General features: G+C 48.4%; 1 protein-coding gene across 3 annotated transcripts in view; it reads right to left on the bottom strand.

The window, feature by feature from the left end:
• Nucleotides 1–14,402, bottom strand: part of ANGEL1 (angel homolog 1) — a 375,400-nt gene extending 360,998 nt beyond the window's left edge. Inside the window, exons 1-2 of one of the 3 annotated variants that reach the window (XM_069638021.1) lie at nucleotides 14,276–14,402; nucleotides 9,914–9,952 (exon numbers count right to left, since the gene is read on the bottom strand). In XM_069638021.1, coding sequence (XP_069494122.1) covers nucleotides 9,914–9,952; nucleotides 14,276–14,342 — 106 coding nt within the window. In that variant the 5' untranslated portion in view covers nucleotides 14,343–14,402. Of the gene's footprint in view, nucleotides 1–404; nucleotides 583–9,913; nucleotides 9,953–14,275 lie in introns of those variants that run through there. The other 2 variants (XM_069638022.1, XM_069638020.1) reach the window with 2 other exon arrangements.
• Nucleotides 14,403–27,894: the final 13,492 nt, after the last annotated feature.

The following is a 27,894-nucleotide window of genomic DNA, read 5'->3' as shown; positions in this document are numbered from 1 at the left end:
CGAGCGCATGACCTTCGTTTTAGCGATGCCCGTCTGCTACAAATGTGTGAATATGCCAGTTTCCATGAATTAAGCTAGTAACAGGATGTTCTTGTGGCTGTTGCAAGACAAAGAACTCACCGTGAAAGGCCCGGATGGTTTAGATAAAAGTGAAGAGGGATCAGAGGAGTGGACTGACAAAAGCCTTAAGGCTAAAAAACGGAAGTGAACTTGGTTAAATATGGCATGTTGTATGGGCCAGGTGTGGAACAGGTGCTTTTAACCTAGCCCCCAACACCGGGCGGGACGTCGCTTGAGTGCTACAGCCGAAACATAGGCCCCACACCCTAGAACAAGGCCGACTTTACTCGCAGCAGAGCCCTGGCTGCAGCTTCTGCATCTCAAACGGACTCCCCAGTGCTTACCGTGGGCCCCTTCCGGGGGGGAAGGGGCTCTTGCTGTGCACCTCAGTCCTCCGTGCTGTGAGTCCAAGTGCCGGCTACGGACCCTCGCCGCTGCTGCTGCTGTAAACTGACACTTCACAACTGAATGGAACCTTCCGGCCTCTATTGTTTTTAAAACCTTCATTAACATTCCATGCTCAGCCCCTCATGCACTGAGGGCCCATAGCTGGGCCCAGTCACCAGGCCATGGGGGCGCAGAGCACAGCCAGGCAGGGGACAGCAAGCCAGACATGGGGCAGCACTGGGCATAGACGATGGGTACAGACTGGTGCGCAAGGGGCAGGGCACAGCGAGTCAAAGCAAAGCTAGAAGGGTAAAGGCACAGACAGGAAAGGACTCTGAGCACAATCAGCCCATACAGGTACAGCTACTGCATGTTGCAAAAACTAGGCAAATAGGGTACATGCCGCAGGAGCGTGAAAAGGGCACAGGCAGCGGGTCAAGAAAGCATACAGTCTGGGCAGGTGAAGGGCACAACTACTTGGCAAAGAGCAGAACGCGGCCAATCAACTAGAACACAACATGGCGAAATGCACGGCACCCTTAGCAGGCCAGGGGGCATGGATAGGGCTGCATAAAGTCTGCATGGAAGGAAATTGACACTTACCGTAGAAACGGACAGTCCGTCTCATCGGGGATCAGGGACATTAGCGTGGCAAAGGGCAGAATACAGCCAACCAGGAAATGGATAAATACCGTCTCATCCGTGATCAGGGACATTAATTAGTGTGGCAAAGGACAGAACACAGCCAACCAGGAAATGGATAAAGCCCGCCTTATCAGAGAACAGGGACATTAGCGTGGTAAATGGCAGAACACAGCCAACCAGGAAATGGATAAAGGCCGCCTTATCAGGGAGCAGGGACATTAGCGTGGCAAAGGGCAGAATACAGCCAACCAGCAAATGTATAAATACCGTCTTATCCGTGAGCAGGGACATTAGCCTGGCAACATGCAGAACACAGCCAACTAGGAAATGGATAAAGCCTGTCTCTCATCAGGGAGCAGGGACATTAGCGTGGCAAATGGAAGAACACAGCCAACCAGGAAATGGATAAAGCCTGTCTCATCAGGCAGCAGGGACATTAGCGTGGCAAAGGGCAGAACACAGCCAACCATGAAATGGATAAAGTTCGCCTTATCAGGGAGCAGGGACATTAGCGTGGCAAAGAGCAGAACACAGCCAACCATGAAATGGATAAAGCCTGTCTTATCAGGGAGCAGGGACATTAGCGTGTCAAAGGGCAAGACACAGCCAACCAGGAAATGGATAAAGTTCGTCTCATCAGGGAGCAGGACATTAGCGTGGCAACGTGCTGTACACAGCCAACCAGGAAATGGATAAAGCCCGTCTCATCAGGGAGCAGGGACATTAATTAGTGTGGCAAAGGACAGAACACAGCCAACCAGGAAATGGATAAAGCCCGCCTTATCAGGGAGCAGGGACATTAGCGTGGTAAATGGCAGAACAAAGCCAACTAGGAAATGGATAAAGCCCGTCTCTCATCAGGGAGCAGGGACATTAGCGTGGCAAATGGCAGAACACAGCCAATCAGGAAATGGATAAAGCCCGCCTTATCAGGGAGCAGGGACATTAGCGTGGCAAATGGAAGAACACAGCCAACCAGGAAATGGATAAAGCCTGTCTCATCAGGGAGCAGGGACATTAGCGTGGCAAAGTGCAGAACACAGCCAACCAGGAAATGGATAAAGCCCGTATCATCAGGGAGCAGGACATTAGCGTGTCAAAGGGCAAGACACAGCCAACCAGGAAATGGATAAAGTTCGTCTCATCAGGGAGCAGGGACATTAGCCTGGCAACGTGCTGTACACAGCCAACCAGGAAATGGATAAAGCCCGTCTCATCAGGGAGCAGGGACATTAATTAGTGTGGCAAAGGACAGAACACAGCCAACCAGGAAATGGATAAAGCCCGCCTTATCAGGGAGCAGGGACATTAGCGTGGCAAATGGAAGAACACAGCCAATCAGGAAATGGATAAAGCCCGCCTTATCAGGGAGCAGGGACATTAGCGTGGCAAATGGAAGAACACAGCCAACCAGGAAATGGATAAAGCCCGTCTCATCAGGGAGCAGGGACATTAGCGTGGCAAAGTGCAGAACACAGCCAACCAGGAAATGGATAAAGCCCGTTTTATCAGGGAGCAGGGACATTAGCGTGGCAAAGAGCAGAACACAGCCAACCATGAAATGGATAAAGTTCGCCTTATCAGGGAGCAGGGACATTAGCGTGGCAAAGAGCAGAACACAGCCAACCATGAAATGGATAAAGCCTGTTTTATCAGGGAGCAGGGACATTAGCGTGGCAAAGGGCAAGACACAGCCAACCAGGAAATGGATAAAGTTCGTCTCATCAGGGAGCAGGACATTAGCGTGGCAAAGGACAGAACACAGTCAACCAGGAGCCTATTGACATGAAAGGGGACAGAAAGCGGAAGAGAAAGCCTACTGTTCAGAAAGAGTCAACCTTGCAGCAAACTTGAAAAGCAGCTTCCAGGGTGAATCTCATCCACTTTACCTCCTTTGTCGCGGCCAACCTCTTCGTGCTTTAATAGCTGCAATATATTTTTCAAATACACCAAATGGTCTTTCACTTCATATCCTGGGTTCTCTCATTCCTAGTACCATTCTCACCTTTTGGCTTGAGCTCTTCAACGAAAGGAGAAGAGATGGGAGCATTAAGAGTTCTTGCAAAAGGCTCTCTACGCCTATGTGAGAGCTAAGTAGTAACGACTGGCAGACAACCATTCCCTAGGCAATAGTATCCAGTCCGACGGTGAAGAGCGCCACACCATAAACAGTCCATCAATAAAGTCATATTTAGCAAGGCGGGGGGGGGCATTTTCTGCCCTTTAAAGCACTACAAAAACAATTGACCTATCTTATCCCATAAGGGCGTCAAAAAAATGGAAACCTAAAAAACGGAGGGCAGCCCAAACATTACAAAGCATACAAAATCTGCAAGAAACATTTTTAAAAACGTCTCAACAGCAGCCGGCTTGCTTAACCTGGTGACAACAGTTCTAAGCAAATCATGTCCTAGGAATGACGAGCGTGGCCAATCATAATACGATGTTCTCTTGCGATTGTCATAAGTGACTGCACTGAAACTTGCACCATGAGAAGACATGTGGGAGCAGTTCTAAGCAAATAATGTCCTAGGATTCATGAGCTTGGCCATCATAATACGAGTTTCTCTTGCCATTGTCATAAGTGACTGCACTGAAAGTTGCACCATGATAAGACATGTGGGATTTGAAGACCATTATGGCTAGTATATATTTTGTAAAGTTGTAAAACAAACTGGCCACGAACACAAATGTTGCTGTAATGATTCCTGCTAACCTGAATAGGACCCACCTAGACCACGGGTCTGCAACCCCTGGTTTACCAGATATTTTCGACTACAACTTCCATCATTTCGAGCCAGTATAGTCAATGGTGATGGACTATAGTACAGCACATCTGGTGATCCGCAGGACGCAGGCCCCAGTCCTAGTCAATTACTTCAGTCGTTCTATGGCTGGTGTCTGCAACCTTGGGCTCGCCAAATGTTTTGAACTACAACTCCCATCAGCCCTCGCAAGCATAGTCAAAGGTGAGGGATCATGGAAGTCGTAGTCCAGAACATCTGGAGACATTTCTTCAAGCAATAGTAACACATACAATCCGATCCTGGCCTACCCAGTTCTTGCTTTCATAAAGCCAAAAACATCGGAAGTAGGAATAAGGAAAAAGGATTTTGAGCAGGGTAAAAGCAACTGTAATAGCGCTTAATACAGCCTACAGGCAGCACAGCACTGGCAGAGCTGTTTGTTTCAATGACATGCACCGTCTGTGACTTGAACCTACTGTTCCCCCATGCCGACCTTTTCCTGGAGCCTGAGCACTTCCATTCTCTCCCATCTGGTCACTTGGCACCAGACCATCATCGGCCAGGTCAAAATACGGGCAGAAGGCTAGGCACCCACAAAACCCCGCTGTGATAAAACATTCGACTCCACCCAAATATGAATTTGGACATGGTCACGATCACACTGAGAAAAAACACCTAGCAATTCTTCACCAATTACCTACCAATTAACACATTTTATAAGAATCACAAAATACTGGCTAGAGGGCAGTGGTGTGACGGATCCATATCGCTCACATAATAGAAGAGGCAGCATTGGGGTGACTCACAAAGCAGCTTAAGCTCCATATGATCACTCTATAGGTGCGATGCTCCTTAGAAGCTGCAACAGCCACACTGTATTCTCCCGTACCAAAGTAACCTGAACGGCCCTTTATTAGCCCCGAAAACCTGCTAGTGCAGACTGCATCGCCACTGTGGCAATCCCCTGATCAGCTCGGATGAGAAGACTCCCTCTGTCTACCACTAGAAACGTAGTTCAAAATATGGCTACCACAGCTATCCAGCAACTGATTAAGACTAAACGTTCACAAATGGGCCATATCCTAAATCAGGTCTTTACAAAAAGGGACACAATCAGGATCTTGCACCTTATGAACTAAAATGGGTTGCTTATCTACGGAGCTCGAAAAAGCAGCTGTTCTGCTGCCCAAAGTAGCGTATATGAATCCATATTGACCTTCAAACCTACTTGCTCTCGAATCTACAATGCCATTAGTGAAGGGACAATAAGCATTTGTTAGGACCAACCACATACCCTGCCCTTTCCTAGTCACTTGACATCCTGGTAGGGGCACAGAATCAGTACTGCTATATGCTCTGTTTAGCTGCCTGACACTGGTCCACTTTGGTTGGGTGACAATACAACTCAAACCGTCCAAAACAGAGACTATGGCTACTGGGGCCTTTGCATCTCCTGAAAAATCCTTTGAGTTGTCCTTCATCCCCTGCCATGCTCAACGTGCCCACATGATTTGCCAAGAAGATACACACATTTAAAAGTGACCTGGGACTCTGGAATGAAATGAATCAATGTAATTAGGTTACTACATCCTCAATCTGTTGGCTACGTATGCTGAAGTGCATTCTTTTTTTCCTCCCACCCACCCACCCCCCCATTCTTTGATAATTAGGAATATAATAAATTATCGATTAGATTATGCCAACGTCCTTTGTAGCACACTGACAAGCGATTTGATGAACCGCCTCCAAATTACAAAAAAGCGGCAGTCAGGCAGGTCTCTTAAGTTAGCTAAAATCTTGCTCATTTCTCGTGCTAGGCGGTCTTTGCATTGGTTGCCCATTTCCAACATATGATCTCATGTCTTGTTTTCAAATGTATCCATGGCCTTGCTCCTAAGTATCTTTGTTCTAGAATCAATACTTATTTGACTTCACGTCCCTTCCATCTACCAATCAAAATGTACCATTTGCGCCTCAAGCTCGTTGCTCAACCAGAGGCGACAGATGTCTTGGTCCTCATCTTTGGAACAATCTCCCGCCACAACTATGTTCCTTCAGTTTTTGACATTTTTCTGTACAAAATTAAAAAACCACCTTTTTCTATAACTATCTTGGTTACCCTTTGGCTTAGACACCAATCTTTGTTCCGGTTCTATTTTTTTCCATCTGTGCTCAGATGCAGACAATGTCTGCCCGGTACCCAGTTTTATGCGCCATATAAGTAATTAATAACAATGAGTCAGTTTTGGTGCAGTCGACCATGTCATCATAGCTGGTCACAACCCTGGCAAAGACTGGGTTCAGGCGCATGCTCCCGAAAGGGCATCTTCCTTGTCTATCATGGTTAGCGTGAGTTAAACCACATCTTGCTGCCCTACCCCTCCCAACTTGGTATTTATATACAGGAGGAACAATGCTCTTTTGGTCACAAAAGAACATACTATAGATAAGAAATCATATTTGACAGGAAGCAGTGAGCTTCTTGCAATGGGGTGAGTTTGAGAGACATTCTGACCAGGTTGTGGAGGGCAGTAAATGGAACAGTCATCAGGGACAATACATAAGTGGACATACCTAGATTAAGCACAATGAACAGTGGACATTTTTAAGTGCAGGTAGGCGGTAGCCAGCTGTGCTCGGGATGTGACCATGATGGGTTAAGTACTAGAGTGCAGGCAGAGGAAGGGAGGGACAGAGGCAGGTTAGAGGCGAGGGAAAAAATGTTACCTAGCAGGCACATGAGAAATAGGTTAAGAGGGTAACTCGGAGGGGAGGAGGTAGGCTTTTAGTTTGGTTTTGAACAAATCTGCATGGACTGTTTCTCAGATGTCCGGGAGAAGAGAATTCCATGCAAGTGATGGAGAGAAAGCACAGGGAGGGCAAGGGGCAACAAGGGTAGTCAAGGAGGCAGAGTGGAAATTACGAGAAGGCTTATAGAGTTGGATAGAGGACAGATGCAGTGGAGCCTTACCGTGGATAGATTTGTGAACCAGTAGAAGAAATTTAAATATGGCCCTGTTTTGCACAATCAGCCATTCAGCCTAATAATGGTACAAGGAAGTAGGTGTGAAGTGAGGCAGTTCAAAGAGTCCCAGTAGCAAACTTAATTAGCTTGTTGAGAGCACAGAAAGCATAGTTGGGGAGACCAAAGAGGACAAGAGTGGTTAAGAGATGCTTGGCGGTGTTGAAAGGAAGGAGGTGCCCAATTTCCTAATATTTTAGGAGGTTGAGGTGAGCTGCTGTTCCAGCTTTCGAGATGAAAAGTAGAGAAGGTGTGATAAGGGTCATACATGACACTGAGGTTTCTAGCTGAAGAAGAGCAGGCGAGAGCAACAGGTGGGAACTGGATAGGCAGAGGAAGAGATGCAAGTGAGCTTTTGGCAGGGAAGAAGTACACCTCTGTTTTTGTAGAGTTTAACATCAGAGAGTGCACTTTGTCAGTATTAGTGTGTCTAAAATAGAAGATAGATGCAGGGGATGATGGTAGAGTAGATGAAGTGTAAAATGTAGGAGGAGGGAGTGTGAGGAAGGTCAGGAGAGAGTCTAATTTTGGAAATGAATGCAGCAACGTATGCAGCTAAGTCATTAGCTGCGAGAGTGGAGCGGTTAGTTAAATACTTAGGTGGAGGGAGTTTAGGGTGCCCTGTAGCCGGTGAGGATGGTTGGAGTGAGAGCCAATGAGGGTTAGGTAAAATTCATTTTTCGCTCTATCAACAGTGGACTTCAGAGCAGAGAGGTAGTCTTGCAGGTCCTCGTGCAAGTGGGTATGCCTCCATGTCTTAATGCCAGTAAGACGGAGATGCTTCTCACTGGGACCCGATCCCACTTTCCCTCTTTGCCTTGTGCCCTCATCCTGTGAAGCAAAAAACCTTGGTGTCATCTTCGACTCCACTCTCTCCTCACATCACTGACCTCGCTAAGAAGTCCCACTACCAGCTGCATCTTCTCAGAGGTATTCTTCCTTTTCTCACTTTACCCCAAAGCTCAGTCTCCAGAGCCCTGGTTTTCTCTAGGTTTGACTACTGCAATAGCCTCTTTCTCAATCTGCCTTCCACTATTCTACGCCCCCTCTGCAACTAATCCAGAACAGGACTGCGAGACTTGTCCTTGGCCTCAAGCACAGGTATCGTATCTCTCCAGCCAGAAATCTCTCTACTGACTCCCGGTGGCTGCAAGGAAAAAGTTCAAGACCCTCTGCATTGTCCACAAGGCTTTCTGGGGCCGGGACCCACACTACATCTAACTCTCTCCTCCTAAACACATTCCTTCTCAAGCCCTTCACTCAGCCACCTCCAACTCTCTGAGAGTCAGACGCTTCTCCAGGCAGAGAGTGGTTGATATATCTCTCTCCTCTGCAGGTGCCTCCCTCTGGAATGGCCTCCCTGCCCCTCTCAAACTTGAGCAGGACCACCTGAGGTTCCGAAAGCAGCTCAAGACCTTCCTTTCTGCTTCTGCTTTCTCTCTCTCCCCCGATGACCTACCTGTATGCTGCGCTGACTAATTGCCTGGCTACCCTCAGAATCTCAATGGGCACCAGGCTGATCCATGACCAGAAGCCCCTGCACTGCCTCCGGGCCTACCGCACACTTGTGTACAGGCACGTTATAAATGACGCATCATATCATTTGCACAGCTGTCAACGCATGTCCGTGCGGAGAGAGCACGTGAATGGGGTCACCCATGGCTGAGGATGCAGAGACTCAGGGGTGGAAGTGAGAGGACAATGAGTCATATTGTAGGGATTGGAGGCTGGAGAAGGCAGAGTTGGTGGAAGAGCAATCGTGTGTGAAGGAGGAGAGTAAGAACTGTAGGTCAAAGAGAAGGCGGGGGATGACAGAAAGCTTACGTTTCCTTTTAGTAATAGGTGAAGCAAGTGGTGAGGAAAGGTCAGAGGTTTCGAAAGAAGATGGTGGTGGAAACAACCGAGTGATCAGATATGGAACATGTGCTTCTTTCAACATTTGAAAAAACGCAGTGCAATTAAAACCTCTCTTTTTCATCTTTATGCATCTCCCTTTGCAGACCTTATTTTTGCCTTCTACATGTTCACTTGCATAGATTACAGAAAGATACTTCTCTGACCAAAAAGAGTATTTAGCAAGTAGTAAATGGTGTACTTGCATGCCTTGTAGCTGCTGACTTTTGGATGAAGAAGAACTTCCTGGAACTCAACAGCTACAAAGCAGAGGTCCTGGTATTTTGGGAGAACCTTTTTTTTGGATCTAGACCTTCCAAAAAGTGTCCTACTTGATAAGAGCCCACGTACCAAACACACGTTTAATGACTGATACAACAACACAGACGTCCTTAGATGGATCTCACTGAATCTTAGTCAGCTACATAAACCACCCATTGAATCAGATGTTCACCTTTCAGTTAAACTACCACAATTTGAGTAACCAACCATCTCTAACAGAAAGGAAGATTTCTCATTACTGGTGTGCAAAGAACTAATTAAATCGAAGAAAGTACATGTTTTAAAGCAGTGTGCATCAGTCATAAGCCCTACTATGATACAGGATTGACTGGGATACATGTGGTTTCCTTACTTAGATTATTAAATAAATTCTGATTACTGTACTCGTGCACAAAACAAAAAAGAATAATAGTGACCATTCCTACATTACAGACACACACAAACCAAATTTATTTTCTTCTTAACTCACTCCGGCAACATTGTGTGATGTAATTTTCAATCGAGTAGCAATGCCTAAAAAAAAAAAGCCTTCTAATGTCCTTTTATGTTACGTCACTTCTGATTATGTACATAAATTAATAATTATAAATTGATCAGGTTATGGGACTAGGCCCTTATATTCACATCTGTCCTCAGTCTCCGTCCTTGTTATAGTCCATGTCTCATTTAACCACTTCTACATTACTCTCATGAAGATATCCTCATACTATTGTAAAGGACTGCCACCTATATTGCTTCTTATTCGTATAATTTATGTTCAAAATGGCATCCCTTATGTTCAATTAACACAACATTACATATCTGTAGCCACTGTTTTTTTTTTCTGGCCCTGGTCAGCACAGTATTAAAAATACTCCAAGCAAAAGGTCACACTCACCATCCCAGTCCTCCTGTTCTTGTGAAGGTGCTGAGTAACCTGCAAATAAAATTATTATTAATTCAGGAGATGGGCCACAATACTGAGTTCCAAATTTTAAAGGCACAGTAGTCAAAAGGGGAGTTTTAGTGCCCCAACAGGCTTTTATATAAAATAGTAAAATAGAATCCAACCCTTACACAAACCGTTAGACTTATCTACCTCCTTCAACTCAACGCATGCCCCAATTCTATGTTTGACAATGCAATAGTATGGGTAAGAGATACACATTGCGCAAACCCCACTTCACGTTAACCTTTAGAAGGTTATCAATTTCTTCACCCTGAGCATCACTTTTATTCCATTGCTGCCACACTTCATTTAATTTCACCTTTCCTCTATTACACTTTAAATAATCTTGGCAGCTGCAGACTGCCCTTTTTTACCAAAGTCACTGTCCACATTTGTCAGTCATTGGATTACAGTACCTTCCTGGGATGATTTCACTGCTGTAGTGCACCAATGCTTGTGGCTAACCGTACCTTCCTGGTATCGCTTCACCCACTGCAGCTTCTGCAGAGTCCTCCTCATGCCTGCCGTCACCATTTAACATTTCATCTTGCTCCTTGCCACCTCAGAGCAGATTTCGGCTCACCCTGCGTTGGAGCGATTCTGTGATGCCCACACGCTCGGTCACCAGTGCCCTCCCACCTTACACGGCCTCATACCAACAGGCTCGTCGCCTATTGCATGACTAACGCCAGAGGCGTAGACAGGGTAGGGCCCGAGCAGGCAAGGCCCACCCAAAATCTGTAAATGCCCACTGAGCAGAGCTGTATGGGCATTTACATATGCTAAGGTCAGTGCGTTGGGCCCAACTACATTAGCTTAAAGCACCACTTCTTAGACAATCCTGGTAACGCCTCTGACTAACGCCATTCGGGCGATGTTGCACAAAGCACATGTGAGGCTCTCAATGTACCTTTTGCTGCCCTGGTATTTCCGTCAACAAAACTTACTTTCAGCAATTTCCAGCTGTAAGAACTGAGGCTCACATGAACTGCTCCCCTTGTTGTGCTCCCAATCTGTTACCCGCAATCCTCTCAGGCTGCAATTCCGTTTAACAACATGCTTGCACTAGACGCGACACCACCAGTTTGTATGGAATAATGCAAGTTAATTACTGCTTAATGTTTATCTTTGCTTGGGTTTAAAAACATGTCATACTCATTTTGTAATGCCATGCGAAGCCATACCAAGCAAAGCCGATTATTGTTGATCTTGTTGTACATGGGCTAGCCTCAATCCACAATTGACTAATGCTCCATGTGCCTTCGCTGCCCTGTGATTCCACCATCAAAACTTCCTTTCAGCGACTTTCCGGCCGTAAGAGCGGAGGCCCAGGTGCTCCCACTGCTACGATGTCTCGTCACACTTTTCATCGCATAGCTTATTATGTCTCCTCGTATTCCAGAATTCTGACGCAATCCAGCGGTTAAATCTATATATATACACACGATTTGACCGTATGTAGCATCTTACTGTAAAAGGATGCTTCCTGCAACTCACCTGATTCGACCTCATGTCTCTTATGCTGTTTGTATGCCTGAGGTAGCACCCCGTAACATGAGGTGAGGCTTTTCCAGTCTGCGCATACACCCTACCTCTTTTACGGTTTGCTTGCATGATGTAGCTCCCTGTAAAATGAGGTGAGGCTTTTCCAGTCTGTGCACACATACCTACTTTTTCTCTTATGCTGATTTCATGCCTGATGTGGCACCCGTAACTTGAGGCGTGGCCTACACCACCTACATCCACAATGTAATCACGTGTCTGCTCTTGCACTTTATGTACTGTACCATGCAATTTCTGTAACCAGCGCCTAGATGCCTCAGGGCGTGGTGCGCTTTAAAAAAATAAATACACTCAAAGCCCCACTCTGCCACGGGCCACCTCTCTGGGTTTTGGGAGCCCTTTGTCCATACAGGGCTTTAGGAGCCCTTTTCATTCTTGGTAATGTTGAGGTTAAAGCTTCCTCTGTGGTGGTGTACGTAGTGTAAATGCATCTCCTAGAGCTTTGAGAGCCCTTGAATACATATAGGGTTTTGGGAACCCTGATGTTTTCCTCTGTGGTGGCGTGTATAACAGCATGGAAGTCCCAGGGCTTTACAAGCCCTTTGATCCATCTTCTTCCGTGGTGATGATTTTTCTTAGACGGGGAAAGCCATCGGTGGACTCCAGCCCCACCTGTCCGCAGTCCGTGCCCAGACAACGCACATTGCGCTGAGCCCCGGCCGCATTAGACATTGCGACAGGGGCTCCAGATAAGTTCTGCTTTCTCTGTTCTCCCCGTCTGGCTCCGGGTTGCGCAGGCCACCTGGTGGTGCTGGCAGTGTCGCTCTCTCCCCACCTGACCCATCAGGGTTTTCATCTTCACCGTCCACCATGCATGGCCATGGGGCGGGACTTCTTTCTCCTCCAAGCTGCCGGACTGGCCCCCGGGCGGCCCAGAACCCTTTGGCCGCACCCCAGTTCAGGTTGCCTTGCCACACTGCCCTGGACTGGGGCTTTTACTTCACCCGGGCCACACCGCACACACGGCCCAGGGCTTTTCTATTTTAAGGTCCACACGGGTAGGCCATCAGGCGGGCCACTGCATGCTAATCGAAATATCTTCAACACTCTCTTCCTAAATGTCTTTCTTCTCGAGCTCTTTGTTCATCCGCCTCAAACTCCCTCAGTGTCAGTGGCTTCTCCAAGCAACGAGTTGGTGGCAGATTACTCTCTTCGGCTGGGGCTTCTCTCTGGAACAGCCTTCCTGCCTCCCTGAAACTTGAGAACCATCTCCGGAAGCACCTCAAAACCTTCCTCTTCGCCTCTGCTTTTTCTCCCCCTCTCCCCTGCCGATTTCCTGACTGAAACTGCCCGGGTTACCTGGCCACCCTTTCTGATCGCTGGCCCAGGCCCCTTCAATTGCCCACTGCACTGCCTCCGTGGCAACCCCTGCACCTAGGGACCGTTGTTCTGTATCCCTACAGTCCCCCTACCAGCACTTTGTCTGCACTTCCTTGCACTTGCCACCAGCTGGCCGTTTATTTATTTTCTCATTTATTCCACTGTTTCCCATGTACTGCACTTTCCCCTCTCCCTTCCCCCGTGCACTTTTCCTTTTCCCCCCTTCCCATGCACTTGCACCATCTGAATGACAATTGGCCTAGTAGGATCGTTGTCTGTCCTCCCTCTGTTCCCCCCCTTGCCTCATCGCACCTTGAAACACTTGTGTATAGGCGTTATAAATGCCAGCTCATATATCATATGCTAGGCCACGCTCTGGGACCATCCCACACACGTGGCCCGGCCGTTTTCATTCACCCAGGCCGCTCCACACACACAGTTTGGGGCTTGATGTCACGCCAGGCTGCAGCTGGCAGACTCAGCGATTTCAGGAGGCCCGGGGGTGGGGGAGCGCTCAAGGCTGGGTCCCCCCCAGGCAATGCAGATCTTCTTTACCCTTTCCCCTTTCTTTCTGCTATACTTTAGTTTCTCTGTCTTTCCTCTTGTGCCCCTTCTTCCAACTGTCACTTTTCAACTGTCGTCCTCTTCAGGTAAGTCAAATCCATGTCGCTGGCTGTTGGCAGTGGGGGCCTACCGTTGTCCCTCAGCCCCAGGATTCCTTATGTCCCCTGTGGTGGGGAACGTGGTACAGTCAGGTATGTCCAGTAGTAAACACACACATTAAAACTTCTTGCGGCTTGTGGTTTCTATACACTTATTAATAACCCCCTCCCTAACAGGGCCCCATTTGGGCGGGGTTACTTACACACAATGGAGGGGCCACAATACGTTAAAAAATAATGCACACTCTGCCCATCATCACCATAGCGGTCCAATCTTTTGACGCACTCAGCCTTGGAAAGCCGAACCCTGCAGAGAAATCTAACAAGTGCGCATAAATAACAGTCTAACAGTATTATTTGTTGTGCTCTGTGTTGTTAAAACGACATTTGGCTCTAAAGTGATCAAACAAGTGGACTAGAGGGTGTTGGTGGGTGGGGGACACACAAGACACCTTCTGATAACCTAGAACTCCCCTTTGGGCCATCTCCTGGCCCTTGGTCATGTGCCATCTCCTTCCCATATGCAACATTTAAACGCGTCCAGGAAGGGACATGAGTGCAATAATTTGGGGGCAACGGAAAAGGGAAGTCTTCGAAATAAACAAGCAGAGTAGACGAGGCTGCCTCTTCCTATTGTGTGGCAACGCCCCCTTTCCCCCCCAACCGTTACTGCCACCTTGTATGGCGCCCTCTCCTTTCGCTTCGGGCCTACTGAACCCCCGTGCCCGTCCCCACGGCTCCTCCATTGCCTGGTGTGACACCTTACCGCGGCTCCACCCCCTCAGGGCCCGGGCCGCGGGGAGCAGGATGTAGAACAGGATGCTCCCGATCATCCTCACAGCTCGCGCTGCCACTCGCACCACGTGCTTCCGCCCCCAAACAACAACAACAACAATCCCGCGCGCGGTGCAAGTCGGGAACGGAAGCAAGCGTGCCCATGGCAACCAGCAGAGCGGGCCTGGCTTTCAGCGACACAAAAGAAGGACTGCGGATACCGTTAACTAGGGAAACTAAGAAAGAGGAGGAGCGTCTTCCTCGTCCCAGTATTTAATTTCCCAATGTGCAACGAACAATAATAATTGTTAGGACCACCAGATTCTAGTGCAATGGTATTTAAACTTATTGATACCAAGCCCCCCTTCAGTAAAAAATATTGTTTCTGCCCCCACCTAATGATTGGGTTGGCCCCCTTAGAGGGCCCAAACATACTTGCCTATATTTCAAAATGAAAAACCCTGAGATCTACGTCACCGGAATGCCCCGCCCACATTTATGGTGGCTAAGTCTGCATGATCTTTGCAACCAGAGATAGCTCCACAGTGTTAAGTGATACCACAGCTTTTATAGTAGACCTGCATCCATACCTCTCAACCTTTTTTGATACCAAGGCGGGTGAAAACCCAGAAAGGCCATAAACATAAAAGTAGGACTGCCGTAAAAACATGAAACGGCAGTCCTACTTCTATGTCGCTGACCTTTTACGGGAGGGGGCTGGGGAGGAATGCTCCCAGGCACAATCCTCTCATTGGAGGAGAGCGCCAGGGAGGGGAAGGGGGAGGAAATGGGGGCGCATAGCTCTCAACTCACCCGCTTTTGGCGGGTGTCACCCGCCTTGCAAAGGGCTGACTCACCCGCCAAGCCTCATGCACGCCCATTCATTCCAATGGGCGTCTCACCCGCCAGAAACAAAATCGGGTGATTTCACCCGCCTTTGCGAGACACATGGTTGAGAGCTATGGGGGCGTGAAAAGCATGACACTTGCTTTTCACGCCTCCATTCACGCAGGAAGAGTCGCGCCGGGACCCGATTTCGGGATCTCGAAATCGGGTCCCGGCAAAAATATGAATCGTAGCCATAGCTCTCAACTCACACGCTTTTGGCGGGTGTCACCCGCCAAAGCATCTACACACCCGCCCACCCGCCAGCTCATCTGTTTCACCCGGCTTGGCAAAGGTGGGAGCTACGATTCATATTTTTGCCGGGACCCGATTTATGTCATACCTTTTGTTTACAACGGTGTAAGAAGTACTGCAATGGCAATCGGTGCAACCTTCTCAGGAAGATGACACATGTGTGTAAACAATTGGAAATTGGAGGGCTCCCAGAAAGCCACGGCCCTAAAGCTCTTGTTTGAAAAACATAAATTGTTCGGGGATGCCTTGTGTTAGGGAGAATTCTCATTAATGTGCTAATTCCTCTCTACCTTAGAGACCCCCAGCTCTTTTGCTGAACTTTGGGACTTTGTACTTTTAATTCGATTTGTTTTCTGTGTGTGTTTCCTTTTGGTTATGGAGTCTAACCAACTCCATAGGCATAATCTTTTACAATTGTGTCTCAAAGCACCTTCAGTGCAGTGCCACAGCGAAGTCTTCCAGATTTTCCAAGGTTTAAATACCTTCTCTGGGATCAACTACTGTTTTCCAGAGCAGTAAAGTGAAATTGGCTTTACTTAGCATTGTACCTGCTGGACCCAGCACACCCTATCTTACAATAGAGTGCTGGAGGGGTTACTTGGTATCCCCTGTGTCTAAATGCTCATGTAAAAATGTTTATGTTACCCTTTCCTCAATTGACTGGCTGGTGGCAGTGGTTTTGTTTTGAACTACCTAGGTTTGCAATTACTGCGACGATTCCCGGACCTGGTAACGTTAACTGCGGGAGCCATCTTTTTCAAAATGGCGTTCAGCCATCTTTGCTAAAATGGTGGCCGGTCTTCTTTTTTCGCCAGGTCTTTGTGGAAAGGTCCTTCTAGAGAGTTTCTCTGCGCGCCAAACCAGGTTTGGTCTCTTTGATCATTTCGCCTTTGACAGGGTTTCTGAGAGAAACCTGCTTCTGGCGCCCGAGTGTCTGGGGTAGGCAGGAAGTGAGGGAGGTACCCGAAACTCCCTGTGCTTAGTCTCCTAGGAGACCCAAATGCACTCTGTGGTGATTGGCTGGCTCACTGTCCGGCAAGGACCGCCACCCTGCTGGGTGAGTGACAGCTGGAATGAATGGGGGAGAACTGAATAAAAGGTAAGTCTTTTGGCTTGGAAGGCAGAGTCGACCACTGGACGAAGGAACCGAAGACGAGCTTGAAGAGGATGCCTGCTGCAACTCCTGGACCGTTGGTTTGCCCGGTGAAGCCCTGCTGCAGTGACTACTTGCCAAGTTTGCATCGACAGAGAAGCCCTGCAAGGATGACTTCTCCCCTTGATTTGGTGGGACCATTCAACTCCCAAGTAAGCCACCTGGACACCCATCTTGGAGCTGGTTTAATTTCCTAAGAGTTGCTGCAGGAAACCGTAGAGCCAGGGAGAGGGACACCAGATTGTGTGCGTTGCTTGTAAGCTGGTCTAAAGTTTTTGGAAGATCCTCCGGACTCCCACAAAGCAGGACTGACCAAGCCTGACCCCCCTCAGTGGAGTGCAGGACCTCAGATGTGAGGAAAGTCCACCTTGACATCCAAGAACAGCGCTTATTGCTATTTGCTGTACCACAAGGAGCTGAAACGCGAAACAGCCACTGACAGTAAAGTTTGCCGGTTATCAGCTTTGACCGTGCCAGTGCAATGCAGGAGTCCCCCGACTTTCTCCCTCCTGTCTCCACGACTGAGGCTGAGGAACAGTGAGATCTGCAGAGCTGCACAGGAACAGAAGTCTTCAGCTGCAGCTTTTCTTCTTTACCAAGGTACTGTAAAACAAGTCTAAGAGAAATTACCTCTTACTGTGGAAGTGCTTGTAATTTATGCAACTCGCAAGTCTAATCAGCTTGTGGCCCTACATTTAATTCTTCTTTCCTTCAAAGACTCCTAATAACTTGTGCAAAGACTTTTCCATTACTTACCAGAAGTTCTTTATCCTATCAAAGACTTTTGCCCATTGACTTTGGCTTAGCCTATTGAATTGAATGACTCTTCTAGTGAACTCTAAAAGTATTTGCCCTGCTTATGGATATTTGTGTTCTAATGACCTTTGCCTTTTAGCAACCTTTCAAGAGTGTTCTGAATACCAACAGTAAGATATTAATGTCCTCAGAACCCTTGTTACTGAAGTCACCTGTGGGTGTAGGTTGTGTCTGTGGGCCATCCCAAAAGGGTCTTGTCTGATTCAGAAACTCAGAGTGTACAGTATTGAATTATATTTGTTTGTTACTATTCTATTGCTCACTTCTAAAGAAGGCTTTATAACTGACTGATAAATAAATTAATAATTGTTTATGCAAGAAACCTTGAGTGTAAGAGTTTATTTGAATACCTGTAACTGTGAATCTTTGTGTAACTCCACTACTGCTCACATTTCCCCTCTTGACTTAAGCCTGGCTGCTCAACACGCTACCAAAACTGTGTAGTACAAGCTTATACCAAAGGTTGGGTTGCCTATACCTATAGTCATAGTTGTTTGTAGTGTTCCCAGAGGGAACTGCATCCAAACTTTGCCTAACACTGGTGGCAGGCGGTGAGGATATATTGTAGACTGAATTCCCAGACAGTAAAGGGAACTTTCGCTCATCTCCTCTCCTCTCGACCTTCTTGGACAATTCAGTAGAAAATGGCTTTAGTGACATCTTGTACACTCTGTGTACCATACCCTCCTCAAGTTTGGCTCTGTCTTTTATTTGATCACCAGCTTTATCAGATTGAAGAGTACTAATACATCTTTCTGTGTGTTCAACCATTTTTGCAATTTCTATGGCTTTGTCAAGGGTGGGATTCCTTTCTTTCCACAGCTCTTTCCTAATATTGTCGTTCACGCACTTTAAAAAAAAAAAACCTTTTATTTATTGAGAAAGCTGCTGCACGGCAGGGCCATTATACAAACATTACATAAAAATTCAGGCATAATTCTGCTACATATATGTACAAGGCAAATAGGTAGGTGCATGAACTCATGGGGAGAGTGAGGGTGTTACATCAGCTTCGGGCAGTAGATTGCACAAGTACAGCCGCAGCAATGTCCAAATGTCCTTGGGGCGGCAAGGCGTTGGGACCGACAACACAAAGAGTTCCTCATTATCATTCACCGTGCATAAGATTCAAAAAATCAGTTCGAGTTGGCCTCGCCGAGGATTTCCAACACTTCAGGATACATCGCTTGGCAATGACGCATGAGATATTAAACAGTCGCCTAGTGGTTTCTTTCACCATGCTGATATCCCCAAACAGGTATTTTAAGAGGGATGTGGTAGCTGGAATTGCGGTGATCTCCTCGAGGAGCTCCGCAACCTCCTGCAAGAACTCTGCGATCAACTGGCATGACCAGTACATGTGGTATGTTCCAGCGTCTGGTGCGTCGCATTTTGGGCAGGATCCTTTACAGTTCTCTACAAATTTGACTACTCTGGCAGGGGAGTAGTGCAGTTGATTTAAAATCTTGAATTGTATTAGCCGCAGCCCAGAGTTCATCGAGACAGTTTTGGTGAGTTGGCAATAGCGGGACCACTTAACGTCATCGATCACGGTGCCCGTGTCGCCCTCCCAGGTCTCTTTGATTGTGTTGTGTGAGATGGAGTGTGCCTGCACCAGAGAGTATAACATCGAGACCCCTTTGCCATGGCCACCCTCAGATACCACAGCTCTGATACATTCATGCGTCAGGGGTTCCAGTGGGAATGTTGGCCATATAGCAGCGAATGCTGCCTTCATTCGGTGAAATTGAAAGCCATTAAACTGGCCCCCACCCACCGCATCAATAAAATCTGTAAGTTCACAGAAAGTGCCATCCGGAAACATGTCCCGCATTTTAAAGAGTTTATCTGGATCCCATGACTGCTGGAGAGCCCTGTCGAAAGTGGGGGCAATGCTGGGGAAATTCCATAGGGGGATATCTGGATCGTATGGGGTCACAAGGCCAATTCTCTTGTATATCCTGGACCAAGCACGTATGGTGGGTCGTACCGGGTCAAATGGACAGGTCTCTTTGTAGGTAGAGTTGAAGATAACAGAACGTATGTCATTGGGACGGTCGGCATGCTTTTCCAGGAATATGTGGGTAGCTGTGTCATTCGGGTCGAACCAGTGCTTCACAAACTGTGCCTGTGCAGTTAAGTAGTATAGTTCAAAGTCAGGGGCAGCAATGCCGCCTTGTGAAAATGGTTCCACCATCTTAGCCCACCCAAGCCTAGCTGTCTTTCCATTCCAGATAAAGGAAGAGGCAAGTGATTGAAGTTTAGTAAAAAAGGTCTTGCCGGGCCAAATCGGGATGTTATTGAAGTAACATAAGAGTTTGGGAAGTACCACCATTTAAAGTAGTGCTACTCGACCGTATAAGGATAGCGGAAGGTTAAACCACAACTGGAACTTAGTCGTCAGATTTAGTAGTAGCTCCCCGTGGTTTAGTGTATATAACGTTTGTTTATACCTGGTTCCATGATACCCAAATATCGTACCTGAATAGGGGCTGGCCTAAATCCCTGTATCCCGGTGAGGTCTCCAGTGCTCGGGGTCAACAGGAATATTTCAGACTTGGGGACGTTGATTTTGTATCCAGAGTAATCCGAGAATGTGTGTTGCACATTCTCCTGTGGGCCTCGGACATACAGTAGGGTGTCGTCCGCGTACAGTGATATAATCTGCGGGGGACCAGTCAACCTGAGTCCTCTGTGCGTGTGGTTCTGATGGATATATTCGGCCATAGGCTCTATGGTAAGTGCAAATAGGATGGGTGAAAAGGGGCAGCCCTGTCGAGTTCCTCTGTGTAGCAGGAATGTGGGGGACAGGGTGTTATTGGTCAGAACTCTGGCCGCCGGCTCTGTATATAATAACCAAACACATTTGACAAAATATTGGCCGAGACCAAACCGCTCAAGCACCAAAAAGAGATATGCCCAAGAAACCGAGTCGAAGGCCTTCTCAGCATCAAGAGCCACGATGGCCGCCCTCGCCCCCGAGTCGATCTGTGCCATCATGCCAAATAAACGCCTTAGGTTCAGGGCTGTGGATCTGGTTGGGACAAAGCCGGCCTGATCGTGATGTACCAGGATTGGCATATATGAAGGAGTCTGGTGGCCAGAACTTTAGCGAAGATCTTCGCATCCGTGTTTATTAAGGATAGGGGTCTATAGGAGGCCATATCTTGTGCCGGTCTACGGGGTTTCAGGAGGACCATGATAATTGCTTCACGCATTGACTCCGGGAGGGAGCCTCGGTCCATAGCTTCCTCCCACACTTTCAAGAGTAAAGGGGCCAATTTATCATGAAATTCTTTATATAATTCGGAGCCCAGACCGTCTGAGCTGGGGGCCCGACTAGAGGAAAGGGATTTAATAGCTGAAACAATTTCCTCAACCGTGATGGGTTGGTCAAGTATGTTCCGTGTCTCAGGAGTTAGTGTTGGGAGGTCTAGTTCGTCCAGGTAGATAATTGTGTCTTCCCTGGACTTCACATCGTGGTTTGAGTAAAGGGAGGAGTACAATTCTGTGAATGTAGCGTTGATGTCCTGTTCTTTATTAACTGGTATCCCTAGATTTGTCTGAATACTGGAGATGGGAGTGTGATGTCTATCGGCTTTAAGCATATTGGCCAAGTACTTGCCAGCTTCATTACCTTCACCATATCTGCGGGCCTTAGCCGGGGCAGTCATGTACAGGACCTCCCTATTGGCTAGTTTGTTAAATTCTTTTACTGTAGTATGGACATTGGATAGGGTTTCCTTGTTAAGTGTGGCACTGTATTCAGTTTGTAAAATGTCTATTTTGGCTTCAGTTATGCCCAGCTCCCTTCGTACGGATTTCAGCCTACCGGTGGATTTGCCTAGGATAGCTCCCCGGATCCAGGCCTTAAATGCCTCCCACAGGATTGCATAAGTGCTCACCGATCCCTCATTGAGTTCAAGGAATTCCTCAATTTCAGTATGAAGAGCTTCACATATATGGGGGTCTCTTAGGATTGTGGGGGGCATCCTCCATCTTCTAGCAGGTGATGGAGTATCACTTAGGTTTATATCAAGCGCTATCGGCGAGCGGTCCGAGAGGGTACGGGGTGTATTTCACAGCCAGTGACTGCTCCAGAAAGGGATTAGCTGATAAGCCAGTAGTCTATACGCGAGTGGGAGTCGTGTACGGACGAATAGAAGGTGAATTTCTTCTTGTATGGGTATAGTGTACGCCAAGCGTCTATTGTGTCTGTCTGTTCCATTATTTGTTTCAGAGCGAGCGCGGCCCTGGAGGGGGCACTGGGGGTGGTCGACGAGCGGTCTAGGGACTGATCAAGAATTATATTGAAATCTCCTCCCCAAATTACTTGTGCTTCCCCTGATGCGGACAACAAATCCAGTATTGTACAGTAGAATTCAGGGTCATCCACGTCCATATGTGTTCATTATTACTATCTGGCGCCCCACCAGTTCCCCCCCATACCAGTGCATATCTACCTTGTGGGTGTATCTTACTAGAGTGATGTTTGAAACACAGCTTGGGATGTATAAGCGTCAGGGCTCCCCTAGATTGTGCCGAATATTCCGTGCGGTATCTATGAGGTCCCCATCGTGGCAGGAATTTGGTATTGACGTTGCCCAATGCATGTGTTTCTTGTATAAGAAGAATATGGGGTCATGTCGCGTTATATAGGCTGCAATCTTCCTGGCTTTTATCGGGTTGTTAAGCCCTCAGATATTCCAGGAAAGTAGTTTAATATTTAAGCCTTTGTTAGCCTGTGTCATAGCCATATCTGAAATTGCCTGTTTGTCCGTTGTGTTGCCGCATCTCCGTGCAGTGCTGGGCCCCCACCATAGAACAGCTCCCTGGTTTTAACATTATAACATCCCCGAATAGTCCTGGCCAACTGCCAGGAGTAACCCTTTCTCGATTCCCCCTCTGACCCCCACTCCCACCCGCATCATCAACCCCAACTAGATGATGTATCCCATTAACCATAACTTGGAAGTCTCCTGGGGGTGTAAGCTGTACTCACATGGCCGCTGACCGGGGGGCTCATAGCCCTACTTCGAACAAGTAGTGGTCAGGGCCACCTCACCACCATCGGGTTTAAACTTTATAACGAGTACAAAGCGGACTATTGCCAATCAACCTGCAGGGTCATCTAATTCCTCAGCGGGCTGCGGCGGCCGGTTCTGGTTTATTGCCCGATCTCTGGGGGGGGGCAGAGGGATCGAGGATTCAACGTATGTCATGGCCTCCGTAGGATTTTCAAAGAAGTGCGCCCTACCAACATTTGGAATTCTCATCTTTGCTGGGAAGATGAGCGCGTAGGGGATCTGACGTAGCCTCAGTTGTCTCTTAACAGGTTTGTAGGACCTTCTTAGTGTTTGCACATTTGTTGAAAAGTCCAGATATATATGTATTCTGTTGTTCGCATAGTGTAGGGTGCCTTTTTCCCTGGATACTCTCAGGATAGCATCTCTGTCCCTATAGTTGAGGAGATGGGCTATTATCTTGCGGGGTGGTGCTCTAGGCTTGGGAGTAGGTGCCAGGGTACGGTGGGCTCGTTCCACAAGGAAGAGGTCTAAAAAGGAGTCTGTGCCAAGAAGGGTTTTTTATTTTTTTTTTATTTTACATTTATAAAGCGCTCACACAGCCCGCAGGCATCGGGGCGCTGTTACATGAATTGTTTGTTTTTCTTAGTTGCGTAATTGTGTTTTTTTTTTTGTTGTTTTGTTGCTGTTATGTATTTATAACGCGCTTAAACACCCAGAGGTTTCTAAGCGCGGACCCGGGGATCGAACCTGTTGTTGCTTCGTGTCGTCTTGCTTCCAAGAGGCGCACGCTGCCCCTGAGCTATCCTCCCGGGGTTTCCACTTGGCGTTCCATAGACCCCCTGCCAAATGTTTCTGCCACTCCAACTAGGTGGATGTTATTCCTTCTGGACCTTGATTCAAGGTCCTCGCATTTATTTAGAGTCTTTTGGAGGTCTCCTTTCAGCTAAGCGATATCACGGCTATGTTGTGTTATAGAATCCTAATTGGTACTGATCCTATTTTCCGCCTCAGTAATATGTGTGCTCTCCTTGTCTACCCTTGCCTTCAGGGAGACGATCGTCACCACAATGTCATCTAATTTACTGTTTACTACAAGTAAGCCGTTCTGGACTATTGTCATTAGTCGGTCAACGCTCTCGTCCCCAAGGGGCTCTGGTTGGCTATCAGTTAGTGTTTGTGGCAATGTACTCGACCCATGAGGCTGGGAGCTGGCGTAGGAGTCCATTGGGCCCATTTTCTTGGAACCCACACTGTTCTTGTCGTGTTGGCCCATATGGTGAGCCGAGTGGCTTGTGTTCTCCAACGTCCCACTGCCCAGCGGTGTGTTATTGTCCAGCAGTCTAGTATTTTAGCAGATAGTGATGCTGGCCCTTCCCGCTGCTCGTGACGGGCTTGTGTAGCTTAGCCACAGTAAAATAAGGGTGCCAGGGTTGCACTGGGATTCAGGCTGTTATGACTTAGTTGTATATCAAGTTATATGTGTGTATGAGGGCTTCGTCGATTGTTAAAGCCTGGTGTTTCTTATATCACTTTCAGATGCCCATCTGTGGTCCGTCACCAGGGTACAAGCTGGAGAATGCGTATCTATTCGGAGTAGTGCTCAGTGGGGTTTGCAGTGCGTGTACCGCCCGCCCTCCGTTCTGCAGATTTGTCCGACGTCAGATGAGCCTGTACTTAGGGGATGGATATCTGTGATCCCTTTGTATGGTGAGTTTTGTAGCACTACCAGTCCGCCTAGGGCCCTTGGTTTATGACCGCCCTGGATGGTTCCAAGAGCATCTTTTCTCACTGGGCCCTGAGGTGGGGGGCTGGTATTTCCCAAGCGTGTGCCACAGATGCCCAGATTACTAGCAGCCCCGCTGTCTGCTTCAGTCCCGCTGCCTGCTGGATTCCTCCCAAGGCGGCAGCGTGGGAGGTTGGCGCGTGTCTCTGAGCAGGTAGGTTAGGAGTAGGTCTCTCCGGAACCGGCTCACCCCTCCGCAGCCCGACAGGCAGCCCCCAATGCACAGGGAGCGCGAGGGCCGGAGCAGCCGGACCACTCTATGCAGGGGAGGCCCTGGAACCTCCTACCTTCAGGTTGGTGTGTGTGGGCCTCAGTGGGGCCACCGAGTCGCAGCAGCGGTCCACGCCGCACAGGCCGCAGCAGCTCCGGCCACCGACGGGCCCATCCAGGCTGCGGGTTTGTGCGCCTCAACAATCGTGATCACGGCTGGAGGGCAGGTCCGCGCCCCCCAGCGGTAGCTGCCACGGCCAGGGAACAGGATAGCGTGATTCGGGGGGGCCGCCCCACAGTGCCCCAACACGGCAGCCCACCTCTTCTGGATCACCACGCACAACGGGGGGAGCCGGCACCAACCAGATCAGCCGCCTCCTCCGGTCCGCTCCACGGGCGTAAACCCGGGACAGATTCCGGATGGTCGTGGAGCTCACTTCAGGTCAACACTCCAGTGTTGCGGTGGGTTCGCCGATGCAGAGCCGCGCAGTGCGGCCCCTCCCCCACTCGGCCTGCAGTTGGTGTCCCGCCTCCGGTCCGCCGTAGATTCCTTATGGAGCTTTGACTCGGGGTTATCTCTGACGCACCCACGGGGTTAGTTCACAGGGTAATATCTCGAGATTGCGTGTCCGTTATACCCCGGTTTTTGGCAGGGTGATGCTGCAAGTCCTCCGCTGTCGGCCGTGTGCGTTTTTTGGCAGCCCCTGAAAGGATTAATTAGAGAATCGGATATATTACGGGCCAGAGCTCTCCCTTCAGGCAGCCATTAGCTTTGTGCGCAACAGCGCCCCCCCACCGTTCACACACTTAATCATGAGTTTGTCCCTCAAATGTTCGTCATGGCAGTGGGTGTACCTACACTTCACTGCCAAACACCTGAGCGCTGTTACGAATTCTTCAATGCTTTCGCGCTGTTTTTGTTCTCTGGTGGCAAACTTGTACCGCTCTAGAATAATGTTCTCTTCTACTCTGAAATGTTTGTCAAGTATAGCGAGAGTCTTCTCATAGGGACCAGCATCTCCAAGGTGAATTCGCTCGGGCAACTTCCTCAGAAGGTCTTGTCCAGCAGGACCCAAGCAATGGAAAAGAAGAGCTTCTTTCCTTTCATTAGAGTAGTTTTCCCCAAAAGCTGCGAGTGCATATTTCGTGAAACCCTCCTTCCAGTCAGACCACCTGACTCTAGGCTCTCCCGGAATGGACATAAAGAATACTGGAGCAGGAATATTTGCCATGTTCTTTGAATCACCACTGGTAGAGTGTCTGCCAGACTAAAAACAAAAACACTCACCTACATAGGTAAGGCTGACCACTGGCAATATCCACTGGCTAAGAGCAAAATGCCAGACCACCCATTCAGCACCCAGCACCCTTCTTGTGACTTGATTGCAGACCCTTGGGTACTTGGGATTCATTCACTGTGCATACTGTTTGGCAAACAGACCGCTCACCGTCGAAGCAAGAAAGTAGAATCCATGTGCCCCGCAGGTCTGAGTCTGCGCACAAAGCAAACCCTGTGGTGCTCCTCCTCAGGATGACAAAATCCTGCTGATAAATTGGCTTCCGTGCCCGCCAGGTCCGCAGATGCAGGTGCAGGACGCCCTCGACATGTGACACACTTCGACGCCTCAATCAAGCCAAACCCCCTTACGGTGTGTCACACGTGACTTGCCTTGTGCTCTTCCTGTAGTTGGCAGGGAGCCTGCGTCACCCTGCGTGGTGTGCGGCTCCGCTACAGCCAGGAACATCCGTCACTTCATTTCACTGTCTCCCAATTCCGCTCCATCGCTCCTCGTACTGTGGCTCTGGTACGTGACTGCGGGAGCCGGTGGAGCTTCCTCCGTATCGTCGGAGGCGCAGGTGCTCCGGGGGGAATAACACAGACAACAGCTGCTGCCAAGGAGCTGCCCACGCCACACTGAATTCCTGCCCTCAGCCGGAGGCACGGGTCTACCCAACAGTCACGTTGATCGTTGCTCCGACGGCCTCCTCCACACTCCTCCGCTGGGTGTGTTCTCCTCAGGCTGAATCCTCGTCGCCAATATGTTGTGGAGGGTTCCACATGAAATAGACGTCAGATCAAAGGAGGAACTTGAAAGGGGTTTATTGAGTGACAAGGTAAGACAACCCCCAGCCTGGAAGCCAACTGCCAACTGACTCTCCAGAGCCTCAACCCTCAACCTCCCCACATTCCATGTTCCAAACCATAACATGTATACATAGAGACAGTAGTCAGGCACATAAGATTCTTAGAACAACAAAGGCTGTGATGTGAGGCTTGCGATAGAGATCAATGTAGACACAACTATGTACAGGAATATTTACATGAAGAGGACCACATGAGCTGAACATATGACTTGAGTCCTCTCCTAACAGACAGTGAGGATTCCTGTCAGTATTCAGAATGAGGTGCTTGGGAGAGTCCTGTTGGGGAATGACTTAAAAACTCTAGGAGTAGTGTCCAGTATCCCTAGGCCTCCCAGTAAGAGGAAACAGAACCAAACCAAATTGGCTCGAGAGGCAACCTTAAGAGACCCCTCTGAGACTGTGCGACCCTCTAATGAGACCCCCACTGTAAGCCCTTGTGTTAGTAAATTGACCTCTAAACAAGCCAAATCTGAGGCTAGAATGTTAGGGAAATGGGAGCCTCAACCAAGCTCCATCATTGCCCTTCCAGTTGTAAAGTCTCTGACCCACCCTGCTTCTGAGGAAGAGGTGGATAGACAAATTGGAACCCTATCTAGGCCTGTGAGAGCTGGTAATTCTCAAAGCTGGTGGAAAACCAGGAAAGATAGGTCTAAGGCTAAACCCCTTAAGACTGTTGGATCTTCTACTGAAGACTCCAGTGTAAATCGTAGTTTTAGGAGGGAAACCTCTAAGCCAGGTAAACTGAGATCTCAGAGGAAGTGTAAGCATGTACCTTGCTTGACCAGAGCCCCTCCAACAAAGATACCTGAGACCCAACCTGCTCTTGTGAGAGAGGTGACGAGGAACCATGGAGCCCCCTGTAGGCCTAAGGGACTCCTTTCTAAGGACCCCTTGAAAAAGCCTATTGTAGGTTCAGAGGTTGTCACAACTTCTGAGGGACTGTTAGATCAGATCCCCTATACCTTAAATAAGAGAGATGTACCAAACAGGGTTTGTAGGTCATATAGCTTACAAATGAAAACACCTGATTAAAAGTGCCATAGCAAGCGTTACAGAAAGTTGCTGGTGTACTCAGCAGGCCATTTAACCGACTTGCAACATAAGATCCATCCTGTTGGGGATTAGATCCTCCTGTCCCTTAGTCTGGGGGTGGGGCCGAGTGTTAGGGAGAATTCTCATTAATGTGCTAATTCCTCTCTACCTTAGAGACCCACAGGTCTTTTGCTGAACTTTGGGACTTTGTACTTTTAATTCTATCTGTTTTCTGTGTGTGTTTATTTTTGGTTATGGAGTCTAACCAACTCCATAGGCATCATTCTTTTACAATTGTGTCACAA

The sequence above is a fragment of the Ambystoma mexicanum genome, chromosome 14 (assembly GCF_040938575.1).
Source record: "Ambystoma mexicanum isolate Mex_15411 chromosome 14, UKY_AmexF1_1, whole genome shotgun sequence".
NCBI lineage: Eukaryota > Metazoa > Chordata > Amphibia > Caudata > Ambystomatidae > Ambystoma > Ambystoma mexicanum.
This window is presented reverse-complemented; position numbering and strand designations above follow the sequence as displayed.